Source organism: Canis lupus, chromosome X (genome assembly GCF_003254725.2).
Source record: "Canis lupus dingo isolate Sandy chromosome X, ASM325472v2, whole genome shotgun sequence".
Classification (NCBI taxonomy): Eukaryota; Metazoa; Chordata; class Mammalia; order Carnivora; family Canidae; genus Canis; species Canis lupus.
This window is the reverse complement of record NC_064281.1, coordinates 95549358-95568525: the sequence shown is the minus strand read 5'-3', so window position 1 is coordinate 95568525 and position 19168 is coordinate 95549358. Positions and strand designations below refer to the sequence as shown.

Sequence of the window (19168 nt, the reverse complement as noted above, 5' to 3'; positions counted from 1 at the left end):
TGTCTTTAAATCAGCACAAGCGGAAATGGAATGATAAAATTCTAAAAATGGTAGTTTTAGGGGAAAAAAATCTTTAGCAAATGAAACATCATATAATTAAAAATAAAACAGCATACAATATATTTAACACATTGATCTACTCTTCTGGTCATATGTAACTGCTACTACTGTTAACAGTCTAACATTGTCTTATTTACCCTTTGTTGATTTATAAAAATATCAATAAAGAGATGCATTATTTTTTATTTTAGTTGTTAGAAACAGTTGAATAGCATTTCTTTATGATTCAGGTATAATACTTTCATTATAAAAGACATTTTACATTTATCATTCCAAAGTTCAAATTAATATGTCCTGGAATTACTTTCTAATTGGAAAATGTAGCCTCAGAAAATATTTTCTAAAGAAATGATAGAATAGTAGTTTTTGCATAAATACAAAGTAGAAGGAAGCTACTTTAATTTTAAGCATTATTTCTTTTCAAAAAAAGTATAGCCATTATTTAGCACCGAAGTTCTCTTTGGAGTTAATGCCATCTATTCTTTGTTGCTGTCTTTCAGATCTTGTCACAAATACAGAAGTATGATAACTTAATAACACCTGTAGTAGATTCATTGAAATACCTCACTTCATTGAATTACGATGTTTTGGCCTGTATCCTTTTAAGTGAAGTAATACATAAATTTCACATTTCATAGATCTGAATGATGAACATTTACTTTCATTCTTTTTTTTTTCTTTTTCATTCTAAGTTCCATTAGTAACCATATGAGGTTACTTCCATTGGCTGATGTAAAGGTTGGCCAGTCAGGAGTGAGTTTGTACGTGTGTCTGTGTTGTGTGTAGGGAGAGAATGTTCAGTTTACTAAATGGGGTAATATAGGTGGAATCTGCCTTGCTGAAAGATGGAAAAGCGGCTAAAGAAGAAAAGACGGTACTACAGTGAGTGGAATTTTCAATAATTCGTAATAACTTGAGGCTAACAATTTTATTTTTCCCCCAAGATGTGCCATTTTGTTGTTTTGGGTCTTTGTTAGAGATGTAGTGACTTAAAGTTTTTCCTTAATGTGTGAAAGATTGTATTATTGAAGCTTTAGCTAATCCAGAAAAGGAGAGAATGAAACATGATGACACAACCATCTCAAGCTGGCTTCAGAGTAAGTATTTTTATTTTTCCAAGAATGAGATTTCTGTCTTTTGTAATTGCTGTGTTATGTATTCTATTACCAGTGTTAAGAGCCTGTTTGTCAAGAGGTCTTGAGAATACCTAGCCACTCAGCTTGCTCTTGGAGTGTCTAAGTCTTCGGTTGTGTAAGGCGGTTCATATAGTACTCCTTTTCCAACTCAAGAGTCTGCTATTGGCTATGATAGAATTTGTGCAAGCATTACTGGGGAGCTGAAAATTCCCTTCTATTATTTTAGGGGAATTGATCTTAGGGGAACTCTTCTCATTTCCATCCTGAGGTTTCAGTCATCTTAAAAGAACAAAAACTTGGTTGTTAACAGAAACCCTAGTTTTGTTTTAAATTTCTTGTGCTTTTGATTTCTAGCAGTGAGTTCTCTTTTCTTTTGACCTATTGTTTCTGATAGCTGAATCTTGTAGTAGCTCCCCATTTGCCCTTTAAAGTCTGAAATCTGCATTAAAGTCATACAAGTAAGTTCTTTTGGGATCAGGTCCTTGCTTGGTGTATTAGGGTCATCTTTTGCCCTTCCCTAATATTCTAGGATCCAGTAATACTGAACTTGTACTTTCTGTGGCCTTTTTGCACATGTTATTGCCTCTACTTGGAATACCCTTCTATGCTTACTCATTTTCTCCACCATGTCTTCTACTTACAGATTTCAGCTTAGGGGTCACTTTTCTTCAGAAAACTTTCCCTATTAGTGCTCCTGCCCAAAAGTTAGAATTACGTGCTCCTCTCTGTACTCCCATGGAACCTTTTATTCATCATAGTTAGTTCAGTTTACTTTTCTGTATCCCTCACTTGACTCTAAGCTCCTTGAGGGCAGGACCTGTGTTTTGTCCATATCCTTTAAGGTGCTCAGCGAATGATTGTTGAAAAGGCTACAGGTCACTTGATTTTACTAGGATTTCCTCTTGCCTTTCTGAGGTTTGCTCCCTCCTCATGATGTGGTAAGGACTATTGGTTAAAATTGGTCTTTTGTTTGCTTCTAGGTCTGGCAATTCTTTACCTGTTTGCTTGCCTCTCCACAACTAATAGCATATTTCTAGAGGAAGATAGGGTTTTGTTTTTTTTTTTTTGTTTGGTTGGTGGTTTTTGTTTGTTTTTGTTTTTGTGATTCAAGCAGTGGGGCAGGTGTTTTGTTGATGATTCAAATTTACTGAGTAAGCTGCAAGATTTTGTTGTGGCCTAACAGGCTCTGGAATCAGGCTGTCGTATTGGTTTGAATCACTGCTCTACCTCATACCAACTATGTGACATGAACAAGTTGCATGATATATCTGTTCCAGATTTTCTTCATTTGATTGGTTTATACCAACTTGAGATGATTATTGCAAAAATTAAATGAATTAATTAACATAAAGTGCTTACATAGTACAGTGCTTAGCATATGTATGCTCAATAAATATTAGCTATTATTAATTGTAAAGCTCCTTTCAATGGCATCAGCATTACAATTATTCCTACCTCATTTTGTTTTAGAAATTGAGTTAGTTGAGAAATGCCACTTAATATTGTGTTTTTTTGTTTTATGAACTGTTTTTTAAAAGCCCTATTTTTTTATTTCATATAGGTCTGGCTAGTTTCTGTGGTGCAGTTTTTCGTAAATATCCAATTGATCTTGCTGGTCTTCTTCAATATGTGGCTAATCAGCTAAAGGCAGGCAAAAGGTATTCATAGCAAATTATATGTAAATGAAATTCAATAAGTAGACTACTTCTGGTGGTATTGGGATATTGAGATTGCTATTATTCGGAAAAACTGTTTTGTAGGCTTAAGTAGAATAGTTGCTCACTTATTTATATGGAATTCTTTAATAAAAGAAATTGTAATTTCATACATAAACACTTTTTTGCAGAAAGAAATGTAATTTTTGGCTATATATGTAACTTACTAAAAAGACAATTCATTTTGACTGCCTGTTAGGCTCTTGAGTAAATGGTTTATATGGTATGTTATAAATCCTCTTATGAGAAAACATATTACATTATTGATTTTGCTGCTGGACAGTAATTGGTAGGAACATATTTATTTTGAGGGTGTACACAGAATTTTTTAAAAATCAATTTTTTAAAAATTTGAACCTTGGAGATACAGCTTACATACCTTTTGGGCAGTGTCCTCTTTTCTTTATGAATACTATTCATATTATTATTTTATTCTGGAACAATATTACTATTTAGAGTTTGAATTAGTATGTCTATTAAACCTCATCAGCAGTACACTGACTAGAATCAAAGAACTAGAAATTATTCCAAAAAACTTTCTGGTAGAAGGCAAACCAAAACTTGTAAAGCTATCTAGTGTTCCACCCAAGTATTACCTAAGTAATTCTTGACAGATTATTATTTTGGATTAGGGAAAACTTAAAAAAATAATATTTAGATTTAGGATTTTATCAGTATTTCACTCACTATGCACATCTGTCCACCATTCCTATATACTTTGCTCTTCTATGTCTATGGGCCAGGAGAATATAACATTATTTTAAAATCTAAGTCAGTTTTCTGTACTGTGAATATAGTTTTTAATTAAAAGATAGCTTAAAGAAAAATTAAAACATTTTATTGGTACTTGTTGCATACTAATTTGCATGAGGGCTCTCTTGTTTTCATAAACTATGTTTAGGGAAGGCAAGACAAGTTGAGAGAGTAAGCACTTAAGAATCCTCAAAACCTGTGCTTTTTGTCTGTTATTAACTTGTGTTTTGAGTATGTCTGGCTTTACCTTTGGAAAAACATCTGTATTTGTTTTGTAGGAAAGGAGGTTTCCACTTTATCTTCATTACTTAACTAATTAAAGAAGATCTTGAAAGTTATAAGTTGTTATTTCCATTGACAGTCCTAAACTTTGAGAATTAAAATTCATAACTATTGGCACAATAACATGTTCTTACGGCTGTCATCTTAGGCTCATACACCACAACTTGGAACTTCTATTCCCTTCCTTTTTTTCTTCTCTTCCTCACTCCCTCCATTACTTCCAAGTGTGTGTGATTGCTTAGAGAGATGGCTCTATACCACCAAATCTATGTATTGGCCACCTTGTACTGGAGGATAAAAAAATGCTGTGAAGAAGTGAAGGGGATTGAGAGTACACTTAAACAATGATGAGCACTGAATAATGTATGGAATGTTAATCACTATATTGTATGTGACTAAAACTAATATAAACTGTTAATTATGCTTGAATTAAAAAAAATAAATATTATGCTATGAAGTGCTACTGGGTGAACTGATAAAAATGAAATATGCACTATAAAGTATTAAATCAATGTTAGATTTATTAAAATTGATAACTATGCTGTGGTTGTGTTAAGAGAATAGCTATATTCCTAGAAAATGTACTCTTAGGAAATATACTAGGAATTTCGGGGGCAAAATGTGCCCTTAAAATGATGTTGCTTACTAAATAAGTTAACTCTCAGATGGTTCAAAAAAAACTGTGTATGTGTGTGCGTGTATGTGAAGAAAGGGAGGGAGAGAGAAAACAAATGATAAGACTGGGAGTAAGAATGTTTTAATATTAATAATAGGTGAAATCGGGGTAAAGGTTATATTGGTGTTCTTTGTACTATTTTATATCTTTATATTCTATCTGTAAGTTTGAAATTATTTACAAGGGAAAAAGTTAAACCTATTACATGCCCCAAATATTTTCCAGTATAGTTCTAGGAATGCAGTTTTCCCTTAAAAACCGCTCCAGCCCCTTCTCCTCCATATTTATATACAAATAATTTAGGGATTCTCAGCATATTAATTATAATATATATATAGTCACTTTTATGTTTGAAGTTTCAACTGTAGACTTTCTTATTTTTTGTAAATAGTTTTGACCTGCTTATATTGAAAGAAGTGGTACAAAAAATGGCAGGAATAGAAATTACAGAGGAAATGACAATGGAGCAACTAGAGGCCATGACTGGTGGAGAGCAACTAAAAGCTGAGGTGAGAGTTGCTAATTTTTTAAGTTGACTTCTTAAGTTCAAAATATATGCATACTCATACTAAAGAATCCAAACAACACATAAATACATGAAGCCAAATGTCAAAGCCATACATACCTTTCCCTCATGACTGTCCTCACCTCCCTTTAAAAAATTGAGATATACTAGTTATTTTAACCCTTTGAAAAAGTTGAAACAAAGTAAAAAGGACAGTAATAGATCTATAAGAGAAATAAATATCTAGTCTTCTATAGTCCCTGATACCCTAACTGGTGTAAATCTGAACATAGTTACTCTGTTTTTGAATCTTTTCCACATTGAATAAAGAATAATTCTTTTTAAGGGACTACAAGGTAGAAAATGGAAAATATGCAGAAGTTTAAAGACAATTGACAGTTATCTTTAAGCCAGTGACTGTAATTGGCAATAGTGTCACCAAAATAAATTTGTGAAGAAAGGGAAGGAATGTAAAGTTTTTTTTATCTTCAGAACTATAACTGAACCTTTTTTTTTTCTTCAAATCAGGTAGCATGTGTTAATACATTGTACACTGGTAAATTTATGTCTTCCCTTATGCAGGGTGGTTATTTTGGCCAGATCAGAAACACTAAAAAATCCTCCCAGAGATTAAAGGATGCACTATTGGACCATGATCTTGCTCTTCCTCTCTGTTTGCTTATGGCTCAACAGAGGAATGGGGTAATCTTCCAGGAAGGTGGAGAGAAACATTTGAAACTTGTGGGAAAACTCTATGATCAGGCAAGTTAAAGTGGCTTTTGTGTTTATGTAGAGTTTTTTATCCTGATAATTGAAAATATGGACTGTGGTAAAATTTTTAAAATGTCATTTTGCACATCAGCTCTAATGTAAAACATTCTGTGCAAATTATACAATTTAAGAGAAGGCTCCAGGGGATGTAATAATATGTAATAAGGTTCTCAGTTAAGTAGTTAACTTCAAGTTGTTTGCTCTCATATCTTTACTCATCTCTGGAAATCTGGAATTTCAATCAGAACAAAGTTGATGTGATCTTTATAAAATATATCTATAAATATGAAGCAGCAAAACCTGTGATTAGCCTATAAAATGTGTTTATTACCTACTATGTTATAAGGGAAAAAAGATCACATGTATTTTATACATGAAGTTTTCTTAAGGGCAAGGAGATTCTGTATACATAAAATTGTTATATGTGATGTAGGGTAAATTATTCTGTTACTTAAAGTGATGAACAATACCTTGGAACTTGAGACCTGGTTGACTATTAAAGCCTTAGACTGATCAACTTTTCAGGACCTTGGCATCGTTTTTGGTAATATGATTACATGATGATGTTATAGATTATCTCTGAAGTTCTTTTAAGTTGTAAAATTTGAATTCTTAAATGTCAATCAAAATATTGTTAAAATGACATAATCATTTTAGAATATTTTTATGTTGGTTTCATAAAATGGTAGCACATTTGTCTTTTTGTCTTATTTTTTAAATTTAGTGTCATGATACCCTGGTACAGTTTGGTGGTTTTTTAGCATCTAATCTAAGCACAGAAGATTATATAAAGCGAGTGCCTTCAATTGATGTGCTCTGTAATGAATTTCATACACCCCACGATGCAGCATTTTTCCTGTCTAGGCCAATGTATGCACACCATATTTCGGTAAGTGTAAGTGTCTTTGCTGCCATTCAAGAATGATTCCAAATTATTTCTTAACTGTAAATATATTTTAGTTTGACACATAATAGATTATGTTCTTGGGGATTTACTCTTGATACTCATCTCTCAGCAGTGTACAATGAAAATGATCCTTTTAAAAGTAAGTCTTATTAGTACTATAATTTTACTGTTACTATACCACCAGTTGTCCAGGTTGATGTCTTATGGGTCCTTTAGAATTGTAGTGCTCAAACATTAATGTAAATGAGAGTCCCCAGCAAATCGTCTTCAAAACGCAATCCCATGTCCCCAGATTCTAATTTAGACCTGGGGATTTGTTTTGTTTTTGTTTTTTTAACAAGTGCTAGTTGATTCTGATAACAGGAAAATATGGTATGTCCTTCTGCAAAATGCTCCTTTCCTTAGTAACAATATCCCTGTCAGTTAACTTGCTAGTCATACTGCCTTGAGAGAAATAAAGACAGACTTACAGACAGACTTAACCACCCCCAGATACTCTAAAAACGTTTATAGGCTGTGTTATATAACTTCTCAGAAAGGTGTATTCATAGTTCTTGTTTTATTTCTCTCCACCTAAATGAGACAACTAAAAAAAGAAAACTACAAAGCAAACCAGAGCCTTCCCAAGCAGGACATCCGCATAGTGACTGAAAGGATGGTAGGGGGAAGAGGAGACTGCCCTCCCTCTTCTCTATCTGCCACCTGCCTTCCGAGCAGTGACCTCTAATGGGAATTGACTTCCTTTTCCTTCAGACCATGGTCAAGCCTCTGTTTGGAAACTATGGTACTTCTCTACTCTGACTGGAGCCCCAGCATATTCTTCACCTTTGTGTAGGCTTGAATTCTGGCCCTTCTGTTTATTTGTTGTTGGTTTTAATCTTGTACTGTGTAAGAAAAGTTTTCACTATAGATTTTGGGGAAGGTCTTGGTCTCAAACTAGGATCCCTTCTTTGTTCCCAGTAGGAATGTAGGGTTGTGTAGTAGAGGTGTGGAGAAAAGATGCTGAGAAATTTGGGGTCTAATTGATCATTTAATCGACCATCAGCTGTTAGTGTTTACATATCAGCTGCTAAGTGTCCTACTTCCCTCTAACAACTACCTGTTAATTGATTTAATTATCACTTTATTAGCATTATGCAGTAATACTGTGCTATATTCTTCAGAAGGGAAAAGGGGACCAGGAGTAGGATTAGGCCTCTTCCCCCCTTTAGAATCTCTCAATCTAGAAAATTGTGTGCTCTCTTTGCATAGTTATGTCTTGTGTTGTCTCCCCACCCCACAGTAGATCAGTTTCAGCTATACAATAGGGGACCTGATTTCTTGAAGGACTGAGGTGGGAGAATTGCTTCATCTCAGGAATTCTGACCTGCCCTGTGCTATACTGAGAAGTGAACACACTAATCAGTGATATTGAACCCTAGCAAACAGGAACACCTGGTTTCCTGAGGTTGGCTGAACTTTTCCAGGTCAGAAATGGAGTAGGTCATTCATGCCAGTAGCTACCTTTTCCATAGCCTGTGTACAAAAATCTAAACAAAGAAATGTCATTTCTGTCTCTGGGTTGCAGAGGAAAACAAAGAACTATATAGAGGTGACTATACAGCTAAATCAGGGATGAGTCTGTTACTGATAGGCCACGTAACACCCTCTGGAAAAGGAGCTCTTTGGAAACCTTGGTTGCACTGGATGGACATCCAGACTTCCCTGGGGATCCTTGCTCTTGCTTCTTGGATGAGAGCCCATTTTGAAGAACTTTTGATGAGAGGGTATGATTATTGGAGGACTGCTAGGACCCTTCCATAAATTGATTATTAGCAGGCTCTCATGGGAATAATTCAGCCAACCAAACACTGTTCAGGTTATGGCAACAAGAGCTTTTTGAACAGGAATTTGAAGTATAGCACTAACTGTGGATATCAGTTCTATGCCATAGGTTTAGTGCACTGGATGACTTGAGATGTAGAGCTGTCATGTCTCTCCATTTAACTGAAGGTGTAAGCTTGGAGAGGGAGTTTAACTTTAGACAAGGAAATATTCATCTTAGTTAAATATGAAATATAACTGTCTTTTCTGATCCAAGCCTATTTTTTAAAAACTAGATAGGAACTAAGTGGGCACCTAGTAATAGAAGTGACAGATTCAGAACCCGAGGACTGGGGAGATGGGGGTTGTCCATACCCCATCATTACTTTCTCATACCTAAAAACCTAATTTTAAGTTCTAATTATTGAGACTCACCTTGTAACTCAGTTCTGAAAGAAAGGCTTTCTCCCAGTTTATGTTCTAGATCTTGCCCAAATCAAGTAGTTTAAGCTATCCTATGTAGGGAGTTTCAGCACTACTTATCCTATGTTTTGTTAGAACTTTAGCAGATGTCATTCTGCCTCATGTAGATTGATACTAGTTACCATGGACAGGACCAGGTCTCAAAGTTTAAAACCCTTTCTTTTATTCCTGCTACTATTCTCTCAGGTCTGTGATGTAATTGGGACTTCTCTCTCATAAGTAATATTGTTTGTAGTTTTGTCACCTGTGTGGTCTCAATAATTATCAGCTTGCTTTCTTAAATGGGGTTAACAGAAGATAAATCTTCCCACTTAGAGAAAAACTGTAAGATTCTCAGTTGTAATTATATTTTAATAATTGTAAGTTGCTGCTTGAGATACCCTCTGGAACAAAGTACTTGGTTTGTCTTCAGTCCAGTTAGCCTGGTGTATAGAGGCACTCAGGAGGGAAGACAGCTGGAGTGTAAGTAGCCAAGACTCTTGCCTATCACAATGTAGAACTGAAAGTGGAACCTTTGACCTCTGATCTTCTAGTTCTGGGTTCCATGTTTAGTACAAACTGTGATGATTTAAATGCTTTTCTAACAAAAAAGAAGTGAGTTTTATATCTTCATTGAGGTTCACCTTCAGGAATGATGCCTAACCCAAACAAAATTTTCATCCTAAAGAGTCTGAAGGACATGAGATAATAGCAGCAATACTTTGTGTTATTTTCTTTTTTACATTTGGTATTATACTCTATGATCTAATAATGTAGTACCCTCCCACTGTACTAACAGATTCTTTTCCTCATACTCTTAAAAGTATGGCTTTCCTCAGATTCTCTTCTAAATTAGGATTAACCAGTCTGGTCTAAAAAAGCTGCAGTGTCCATTCCCACATGTTTTAAACTCTAATACACCATATCCATTCATAGAAAGTCTTATTTAGGAGCACCTGGGTGGCTCAGTCAGTTGAGGATCTGCATTCTGCTCAGGTCATGATCCCAGTGTCCTGGAATCGAGCCCCATGTTGGGCTCCCTGCTCAGTGGGGATTCTGCTTCTCTCTCTCTCCCTCTGGCCTTCCTGCTGCTCGTGCTCTCTCTCTCTCTCTCTCGTGCATGTTCTCTCTCTCTCTCAAATAAATAAAATCTTTTTAAAAAGTCTTATTTAGCTTAGTAGTAGGGTGACCAGCTTGTCCTTGTTTGCTTGGGACTTTGCCAGTTTTGGCACTATACTCTTGCATCCTGGGAATCCCCTCATCACTCTACTTAGCAGCAGTCTCATAGTAACTTTCTCATAGCCTTTCTTAATGTTGATCCAATTTCTTTCTTTTTTTAAAAATAATCTCTATACGCAACATGGGGTTCAAAATCACAACCCTGAGATCAAAAGTTGCATGCCCCACTGACTTAAGCCAGCCAGGCATCCCAATCCACTTTTTTCTTTTTCCCTCTAATCTGCTTTCTTAATTAATAGATTGTAATGGCGAATAGGGGCTATGTGTAGTAATAAAACATTCTGTGCTGGTTGGCTTATTACTAGTTCCATTATGCTTCTTTACTAGAGTTAAGACCCTTTACTTGGTTCTCTTGAAGATCTTAAAGCAGGAGTGGAAATCCTATATGTTCAGTCCTTAATGTAGAGTAAGAGAGAGTAGGGTGGGAGATATGGATGGTGGAGGGGATACATATACCCTATTTATTTACATAACAGGTCAGGTTTAATAAGAATCTTCTGAAAAGCTCCTAGTGAGCACAAAGAACTAAAGATTAGAACAGCTTCCAGGGATGATTTATCTTAAAATAAATGCCATTGATAAGAACTTAGAATTCCTACAACAGTTTTGATTGGCTGTCCTCTGATTCTTGAGAAGGAAATATTGGTTTTTATACTATGAAAGTCAGTACTATAAATTGTTTTGTGTTTGTTTTTACTTTTTATCTCCAGTCCAAGTATGATGAACTTAAAAAATCAGAAAAGGGAAGTAAACAGCAACATAAAGTTCACAAGTACATTACATCATGTGAAATGGTGATGGCTCCTGTCCATGAAGCAGTGGTCTCCTTACATGTTTCCAAAGTCTGGGATGACATCAGCCCTCAATTCTATGCCACATTTTGGTCATTGACAATGTATGACCTTGCAGTTCCACACACCAGCTATGAACGGGAAGTCAATAAACTTAAAGTCCAGATGAAAGCAATTGATGACAATCAGGAAATGGTAGGTTTTTGTTCTAGTAGGTCAAGTACAGCAATTTTATGGTATTAATTCAATTACCTATACTTTGTATTAGCTCAGGTTCCTTAAACCTGTGATCTTACTGCTATATAATATTTTTCTAAGTGAGTTTGTGGTGGGGGCCGGGCTTGGTGAATGAATACATGGCAGTTATGATCACACAAAAGGTATTTGAGCTTGCCTTTTTTTTTTTTTTTTTACTGAAGACTGTGTTAGCAACTTAAAATGATCTGTGTAACTTCAAATGTAAGAGCATTAGGAATTCCCCAGAAGAGAACTCTTTAGGAGAAGGCTTTATTGAAGAGGTGAGTCTTGAGCTGGGTAGGCTTTGAAGATAGTTTGGAGATAGGGAGGCAGATTGGTCACTCAAAAGCTTCAGCAAAGGTGTGAAGTAATTTAAGGTTTAAAGAGACTACTTTTACTGTTGTGAATGGGTTTAGTGATAAATTTAGTGAATGGTTAGGATGGACCAGATTATGCAGAACAGTGAAAGTTAGAGGACTTGATAAAATTGAGAGCTGAGTTAGATTCCTTAGCAAGGAAGTGATAATGGTAAAAATGATAATTGAAAAGATTGCTCTTAACAGTGGTATGAAGAATACATTTGTTAGGGGAAGGGACTGGCATCAGGCTGGAGTCCAGCTAGGTGGCTCTTTGGGTAATTCATTGTGAAGTACTGAGAACATGGATTATTGGTAGAGGTAGTGGGAATGCATGAGACTTGGTAAGCAGTTGGGATACTGGAATGATGGAGAAAGAAGAGTTCAAAGATGACTTCATGCCTGAGATTAAAAGTATCAGTGCTAGGAAGATGGCCTGTTTTGATGTGAAGACCAGATTTTGGATTTGTTGAATGGAGGTGAAAGCACATCCAAGTAGACTCCTCAGTATCCCTGTGAAGTAATTAATATGAAACATCAGCATTGACCTCTTTTTGAATTTTTTAATTAAAAGAAGGGGAAGTAATGTGCTTGTAGTTAGAAAAGTATCCAACTTATACTTTGTAGCCTCCAAATAAAAAGAAAAAAGAGAAGGAGCGTTGTACTGCCCTTCAGGACAAGCTTCTTGAAGAAGAAAAGAAACAGATGGAACATGTACAGAGAGTTCTACAAAGACTGAAACTGGAAAAGGACAACTGGCTTTTAGCAAGTAAGTTGTTGGAATTGTTACATTCCTGCTACTGCCAAATTACAAAAGCAGACCTCTATAACTTCAGATGTGTTGAAGTGTATTATGTTTGTATTTCAGCTCAGTGTTCACTATCCCATTCTTTGGTTATTCATTAAGGCAGAGTCAACCTCACATGTTCACTGAAGGAACTGATGTAGTTTGCTGGTGAAATTAATTAATTTACAGTTACAATATTGGCAGCTTATCATTCAACTTTTCTGTATGAAATCGTGTTTCTGGAGAAATATAGAGAGAGAAATGTCCACAGAGTGCAAATGAAAGTTTTATCCCAGGCATGACCTTTTGGTTACAAACTATAAAGAGTTTGTGGGTTTTTTTTTTTATAGCATTCTCTACACTAAAATTAATATATGTTGTCATGTTTAATGGCCTTGAGGCACTTGAGGAAGAAGTTTACCACTTAATATATTCTTCCCTTATTTTTAGAATCTACCAAAAATGAGACCATCACAAAATTTCTACAGCTGTGTATATTTCCTCGATGTATTTTTTCAGCAATTGATGCTGTTTACTGTGCTCGTTTTGTTGAATTGGTACATCAACAGAAAACTCCAAATTTTTCCACACTTCTTTGCTATGATCGAGTAAGTTCTTTTTATTGCAACCTTTAAAAAAAAAGTCTCACAAAGATAACTAAAATTATAATCTGTAGAGGTTTTATTGTGTGTATGGTTAAAAGCATGAACTCAAGAGCCAAGTGCCTGAACTTGAATCCTAGCTCTGCTACTTTCTAGCTATATGATCTTTGGCAGGTTTTTTTTACCTCTCTGTGCCTCAGTTTTCTCATCTGTAAAATGGAATGATAGTACTCGCTTCATAAGATTGTTGTGGATTAAACAAGTCACTGCACACAAAAGTGTTCTGAATAGTGCCTGACATATAATAAGTACCCCTGGTAAATATGTTAACTCGTAATATGGGTTTATACGTTTGTCATAATAGGTAGAATTCTTTTCTTAACCTTCACTCCCTCAAGAAACAACAAAACAGCTTACACCTTCACACATACATAAAAGCAGGGATGCTTTTCAGTATGGTCACATTTATGTATATTTGCATCTGGCTTTTTTCTTAATCGTAAATTACTGCATTTGTGGTTTAAAAATGTATATGTCATAGCATGTCAGCTGCCTATTTCTGGTTTCTATCAGCCTCACCTCTGCTTACTGTCCCCCTAACCCCAGTAATATCTATGGTTAAGTCTTTGTTGAAGAAGTTATGTTGTAATAATAATGATAGTTTTTTCATCTGTTATAAATCAGTTTTTCAAATAAAAGTTTGTTGCTCTATGAATGTGCTGTTTCCTCACAAATGCTAAAATCTTTGGTTTCTGGAATTGTGACTCTAAAAGGGCAAGATACATTTTGACTAACCTGTTTAGTTTGTTATTATTTGCTATAACATAACCTTTTAATACTTTGAACTAATTTTGACCTTGATTTTTTATTTTTCAAACATCTTTCCTATAGGTTTTCTCTGATATAATTTACACAGTTGCAAGCTGTACTGAAAATGAAGCTAGTCGATATGGAAGATTTCTTTGCTGCATGTTAGAGACTGTAACCAGGTGGCACAGTGATAGAGCCACATATGAAAAGGTATGACTAATAAACACCCTTACATTTTACCCATGTATATAATAACAACCACTTTCAGTAATCCTTAGGTTGTTTAGTTCTAAAAGGGAAGCTGAGTTTAAGATTGAGTTATAAAACAGTGTTTAAAATTTAAACATCATTCATTCATTATTAAAAAGTGCTTTTTAAAAAAATCCTATCTCAAACTGACATTCCAAATTAATACCGTTGAATAAGCTGAACCTTTCTTTGAAAACTACCTGTCTTTCAAATACACATCTTGTTTTTGCATGGAATCATTAATCTGGTCCACTTAAGTTTTCAGCTTCTGCTATTTTGGGGGCAGAATTTTTCTTTAACAACCTTTTTTTTTTTTTAAAGGAATGTGGAAATTACCCAGGATTCCTTACTATATTACGGGCAACTGGATTTGATGGTGGAAATAAAGCAGATCAATTAGACTATGAAAATTTTCGACATGTTGTACATAAATGGCATTACAAACTAACCAAGGTAAAAAAAAAATATGTTTCTCAAAGGTGGTTTTTTCTCTTTATACTTAAACTTTTATAATAATAGATCTTAAAATGTTTGTTGTAGGCATCCGTACATTGCCTTGAAACAGGCGAATATACTCACATCAGGAATATCTTGATTGTGCTAACAAAAATACTTCCTTGGTACCCCAAAGTTTTGAATCTGGGTCAGGCTTTGGAAAGAAGAGTACATAAAATCTGCCAAGAAGAAAAAGAGAAGAGGCCAGATCTATATGCATTGGCTATGGGGTAACACAATTATACTTTAATGTGATTTATGAGACTAGATGACAGAAGGATTCTGAAGACTTTAAAATGTTTTACAGTGTTGAAGTTTATCTTCTGCCTTACTTCAGGAGATTATGGGAGATTATGCGATCATGTTCCCACAGGCTGGTGAGAGTTGTCACTTCTGATTATCAGCTTCCGGTCTATACTGGATGATAGTTTCAAAAGTCATATATAATATGTCTTGATTTGGAGAAAATGTAATTTTATCATCAGTTGAGTTTTGGATCTTCACTAGTGGAAAAAAAGGCATCTTAGTTTAAGGATTAGTTTACATTGAAATTTTTATTTTTAAGAAAGCATCTGAAAAAAAAGAAGAAAGCATCTGGGGCTCTCTATAAAGACCTTCAGGAACTTATTGAAAATTAATATTTTTTATTCTCTGAAACCAAGTAGCAAAGTGAATAACTTGCCAATTTTATTCTTTTAAGCTCCATGTTTGTGCTTTTGATTTGTATTTGTATATTTAAACACTTTGTGCGACTTTCAGCTACTCTGGGCAGTTGAAAAGTAGAAAGTCATACATGATACCTGAAAATGAGTTTCATCACAAAGATCCCCCTCCGAGGAATGCAGTTGCCAGTGTACAAAATGGGCCTGGTGGTGGGCCTTCTTCATCGTCGATAGGAAGTGCATCTAAATCGGATGAAAGCAGTACTGAGGAGACTGGTATGCTTATTTCTAGAAATTTATAAGTAATAGTTTTGTTTCCACCAACTTATATCTTTTATATCACATGACAAGTAAAAATGCTGGCTTGATATTATAGTTTATTTCTTAGGTAGGAGTATTTAACTGTTAAATAATTAGCCCTTTCTATTTAATTTCTGATCATTTTGCTGTGAAATTGTAGTTTATTTACAATTAGGGACTTGTCAAATAAAACCTTACCTTTATTTCAGATAAATCAAGGGAGAGATCTCAGTGTGGTGTGAAAGCTGTTAATAAAGCTTCTAGTGCCGCACCGAAAGGGAATTCAAGCAATGGAAACAGTAGCTCTAACAGGTAGGAACATTGTGCTGTATGTCAGGATTCTGAATTCTTATATGATTTTAACCTCATTGGACATGAATGAAAGAGGGTGGTAGTTAAAGACTATGAAAGTCATTTATGTTGGACCTTGGAATTTTATATGTATCCCTAATTTGATGATGTGCTTAACTGTCCTCATTATGTTTTGTATAATGCTGAGACCAACTTTGTTTGCCTGCTGAGTTATGCAGGTGAAGGTAGGTGGTGAAGTTAGAAAAACATTTTAGGATTTAGTGCTTGCTGTGGACATTCTAGGTGAGGATAATGAACATAATAGAAGCCTACCCTGATTTAGACCAGTGATCCATACAGCCGAGTAATCCAGTTCCTGATATTAGCACCCTTGGTTGGCTTGTGGGATAATTTTTGGTTGTTACCTTGTAATCCTCAGAGATTATGAGCATACACATAAAAGGGTCTGATGTCACTTTAATCATTCTTTTTTAATCTGGTGTTCATGAATCTGGTCATTCATTATTTACTGAATAAAGAGTACTTCCTATTTACTTGCCTTAAGGTCCTTGAGTTTTCAAAGGAGTACTCTTAGTTCTAGTATTTTTGAAGTCAGAAACCCTTTATGGTTTATAATATGGAATGTTTTATGACTTTGTCTTAAAATTTCGTGTTTTTATTCTTAAGCAGCAAAGCTGTTAAAGAAAATGACAAAGAAAAAGGGAAAGAGAAAGAAAAAGAGAAAAAAGAAAAGACTCCAGCTACTACTCCAGAGGCCAGGGTACTTGGTAAAGATGGTAAAGAAAAACCGAAGGAAGAGCGGCCAAATAAAGATGAAAAAGCAAGAGAGACAAAGGAAAGAACACCCAAGTCTGACAAAGAGAAAGAAAAATTCAAGAAGGAAGAAAAAGCTAAAGATGAGAAATTCAAAACCACTGTCCCCAACGTAGAATCAAAATCGACTCAAGAAAAGGAAAGAGAGAAGGAGCCATCCAGAGAAAGAGATATAGCAAAGGAAATGAAATCAAAGGAAAATGTTAAAGGAGGAGAAAAAACACCAGTTTCTGGGTCCTTGAAGTCTCCTGTTCCCCGATCAGATGTTGCAGAGCCTGAAAGGGGCAAGTTTGCCTTTCTTTATTTGTATTTGTTTACTTTTAGCTCTTGTTAATATATAATTGGTTCTTGTCTCCTTGTTTTGGCAAGTTATCTCGGGACTTCATTGAGCAGCGGTGGGGGGCGGGGGACTGCTGCTAATACTTGATGGCCTTAAAAGTGATGTTTTGGTTTTTTTTTTTTTAAGTGTTTGGAAAAAGTAGAAATCTATCTTATGGTGACCATTTCTTTTTGTACCAACAGAACAAAAACGCCGCAAAATTGATACCCACCCTTCTCCATCACATTCCTCAACAGTAAAGGTTAGTATAGCCTGAGGAAGGCAGCGTCCATGTTAGGCTCACCTGGTTGGAATACGTGTCCTGACTTCCTTCAAGTCTTGTGCCAAGTATTCACTGGAGCCACTGGAGGTTATATATTGCATTAGAAAATGAATTTTTTACATATTGGTGGACTGATATTTTTTTCCTATTGAGTATTTTTATTATAAAAATATTAAAACTTCAAGGACCTAGCACTAATTTTGTAGTGTTTCAAAGTGCAAGAGAAATTTTACCCAGAAGTGCCTCACTGCTTTAAGCAGTCTTTTTTGGAGTGCAATGGTAGCTACAAGCAAATGAATCTTTTCAGCAGAATGAAGCCTATTTTTCAGCATAAATATTGAAGAATATATAGCACTGAAGACTTCCTGGATGATACAGGATAAACAAGATACCTCTGAATTCATCAAGCTTCTTGATGAGCATCATACCGATGTGTGCCTTCTAAGAAGGAATCTTGAAAGGAGTTCCATTTTAAAGTCTCCTTGGTGATCAGTTCTCCTGTAGTTGTGTATATTCAGTGAGCATGCAGCTTCTGTTGTATCTTCCCTTGGAGGTTTGTTTATACCCATTGGGTTCCCAACAAGTTGAACCTTGCGTTACGATAAAAGCAGATGTGGCATCCAATCCTACCACCCAGCAAAGAGAAACCCCAGGCATTCAACTGCAGCACAAAATCGTGGGTGTAGCCTTCTTGAAGACTCAGGGTAGCCATTCCTTGCTCCATATTTAATTTTAATTCTAAAGTCATCTAATTTCATGGAATCTTTGAATTTGCAGTACGTTGAACTTTTAAAACTGTAAGTTAACTAATTCCTCATAAAGAGCACTGTGGTGGAATACCGTAATTTATTTCTTTTTCTTTCTTACTTTTTTTTTAAGTGCTTATTTTTGTGGGAGGCATAAGATTCACCATCAGAGGCACTTTGCAAAAAAGTGACTACTCTTTTAGAGAATACATACATTTTGTTTTCTTGTTAATATAATGCCACTGAGTTTTTTGGGCTAGGATTAAAAATGTGTATATTTATGGTAGAGTCATAAGTAAAGTAAGATTTGAAACCTCCCAATTAAAAAAACCTGAAACCTCCCAATTAAAGAAAAACTGTGAAAATGTAAGATAATGTTCTTCCACAGTGACCTCCACTGTTTTAACCTTTTTGTGGAGGGAAAGAAATGTTTTGCTTTCTTAAGCTTCTTAACATTAAGTACAGTGTTATGAAAAATGTGGCATTGAAATTTATTTTTAAATTATGAGCAGAGAAAGATTATTTGTTACATTGAGTACATATGATTTAGTTTTTTTTTAACATTACAATTCCATTACATGGTTTTGCTTTTTTTTTATTGTTGATATTCATATAATAATTGACATCACAAGATTTATCCTCACAAGAAGTAGCTGGTTTATTTCCAGGTTACAGCCATACTTCCCAAAGTTCCTCTGGGTTCTGAGAACTATGCCAGCTCACCTGTCATCTCCATTCATTTTCTACAGGACAGTCTCATCGAACTCAAGGAGTCTTCAGCAAAGGTTTGAGTCTTTTAAAATCATCATGCCTAAGTAAAACAGAAAAAATTCTTCATTTATTTAGTAGATACCTTCACCCTAGTAAATTCAGTAAGCTAGTGAATAACCTTTAAAAATACATTCACAAACTGAAACAGTGGATGACAACGGTCCCTTTTAATGAGATTGTTATGAAATGCGTGTAATGTGGCAACATTTCTATAATCTCTCTTTGCTTGCTGTGTTGTGCATTATCCTTTTATGCTTCAAAATCTGGAAATAAGTTTAAGGTTTGGGCAAGAGGTTATTGATTTATTTTGGGGAGTAGGCTTGCTC

The 19168-nt window shown here is 35.1% G+C and overlaps 1 protein-coding gene across 10 annotated transcripts in view; it reads left to right on the top strand.

Moving 5' to 3' along the window:
• The window catches only part of THOC2 (THO complex 2), a 129900-nt gene that overhangs the window by 94555 nt on the left and 16177 nt on the right, over positions 1 to 19168 (top strand). For 5 of the 10 annotated variants that reach the window (XM_049107489.1, XM_049107490.1, XM_049107487.1 and 2 more), the window contains 17 exons: positions 561 to 654; positions 1077 to 1157; positions 2758 to 2854; positions 5014 to 5131; positions 5710 to 5889; positions 6623 to 6787; positions 11020 to 11295; positions 12321 to 12462; positions 12931 to 13088; positions 13974 to 14102; positions 14463 to 14594; positions 14682 to 14866; positions 15396 to 15574; positions 15808 to 15910; positions 16577 to 17007; positions 17246 to 17304; positions 18725 to 18856. In XM_049107489.1, the coding sequence (XP_048963446.1) occupies positions 561 to 654; positions 1077 to 1157; positions 2758 to 2854; positions 5014 to 5131; positions 5710 to 5889; positions 6623 to 6787; positions 11020 to 11295; positions 12321 to 12462; positions 12931 to 13088; positions 13974 to 14102; positions 14463 to 14594; positions 14682 to 14866; positions 15396 to 15574; positions 15808 to 15910; positions 16577 to 17007; positions 17246 to 17304; positions 18725 to 18856 (2661 nt within the window). The remainder of the gene's footprint in view (positions 1 to 560; positions 655 to 1076; positions 1158 to 2757; positions 2855 to 5013; positions 5132 to 5709; positions 5890 to 6622; positions 6788 to 11019; positions 11296 to 12320; positions 12463 to 12930; positions 13089 to 13973; positions 14103 to 14462; positions 14595 to 14681; positions 14867 to 15395; positions 15575 to 15807; positions 15911 to 16576; positions 17008 to 17245; positions 17305 to 18724; positions 18857 to 19168) is intronic. The other 5 variants (XM_035712265.2, XM_025431114.3, XM_025431113.3 and 2 more) reach the window with 2 other exon arrangements.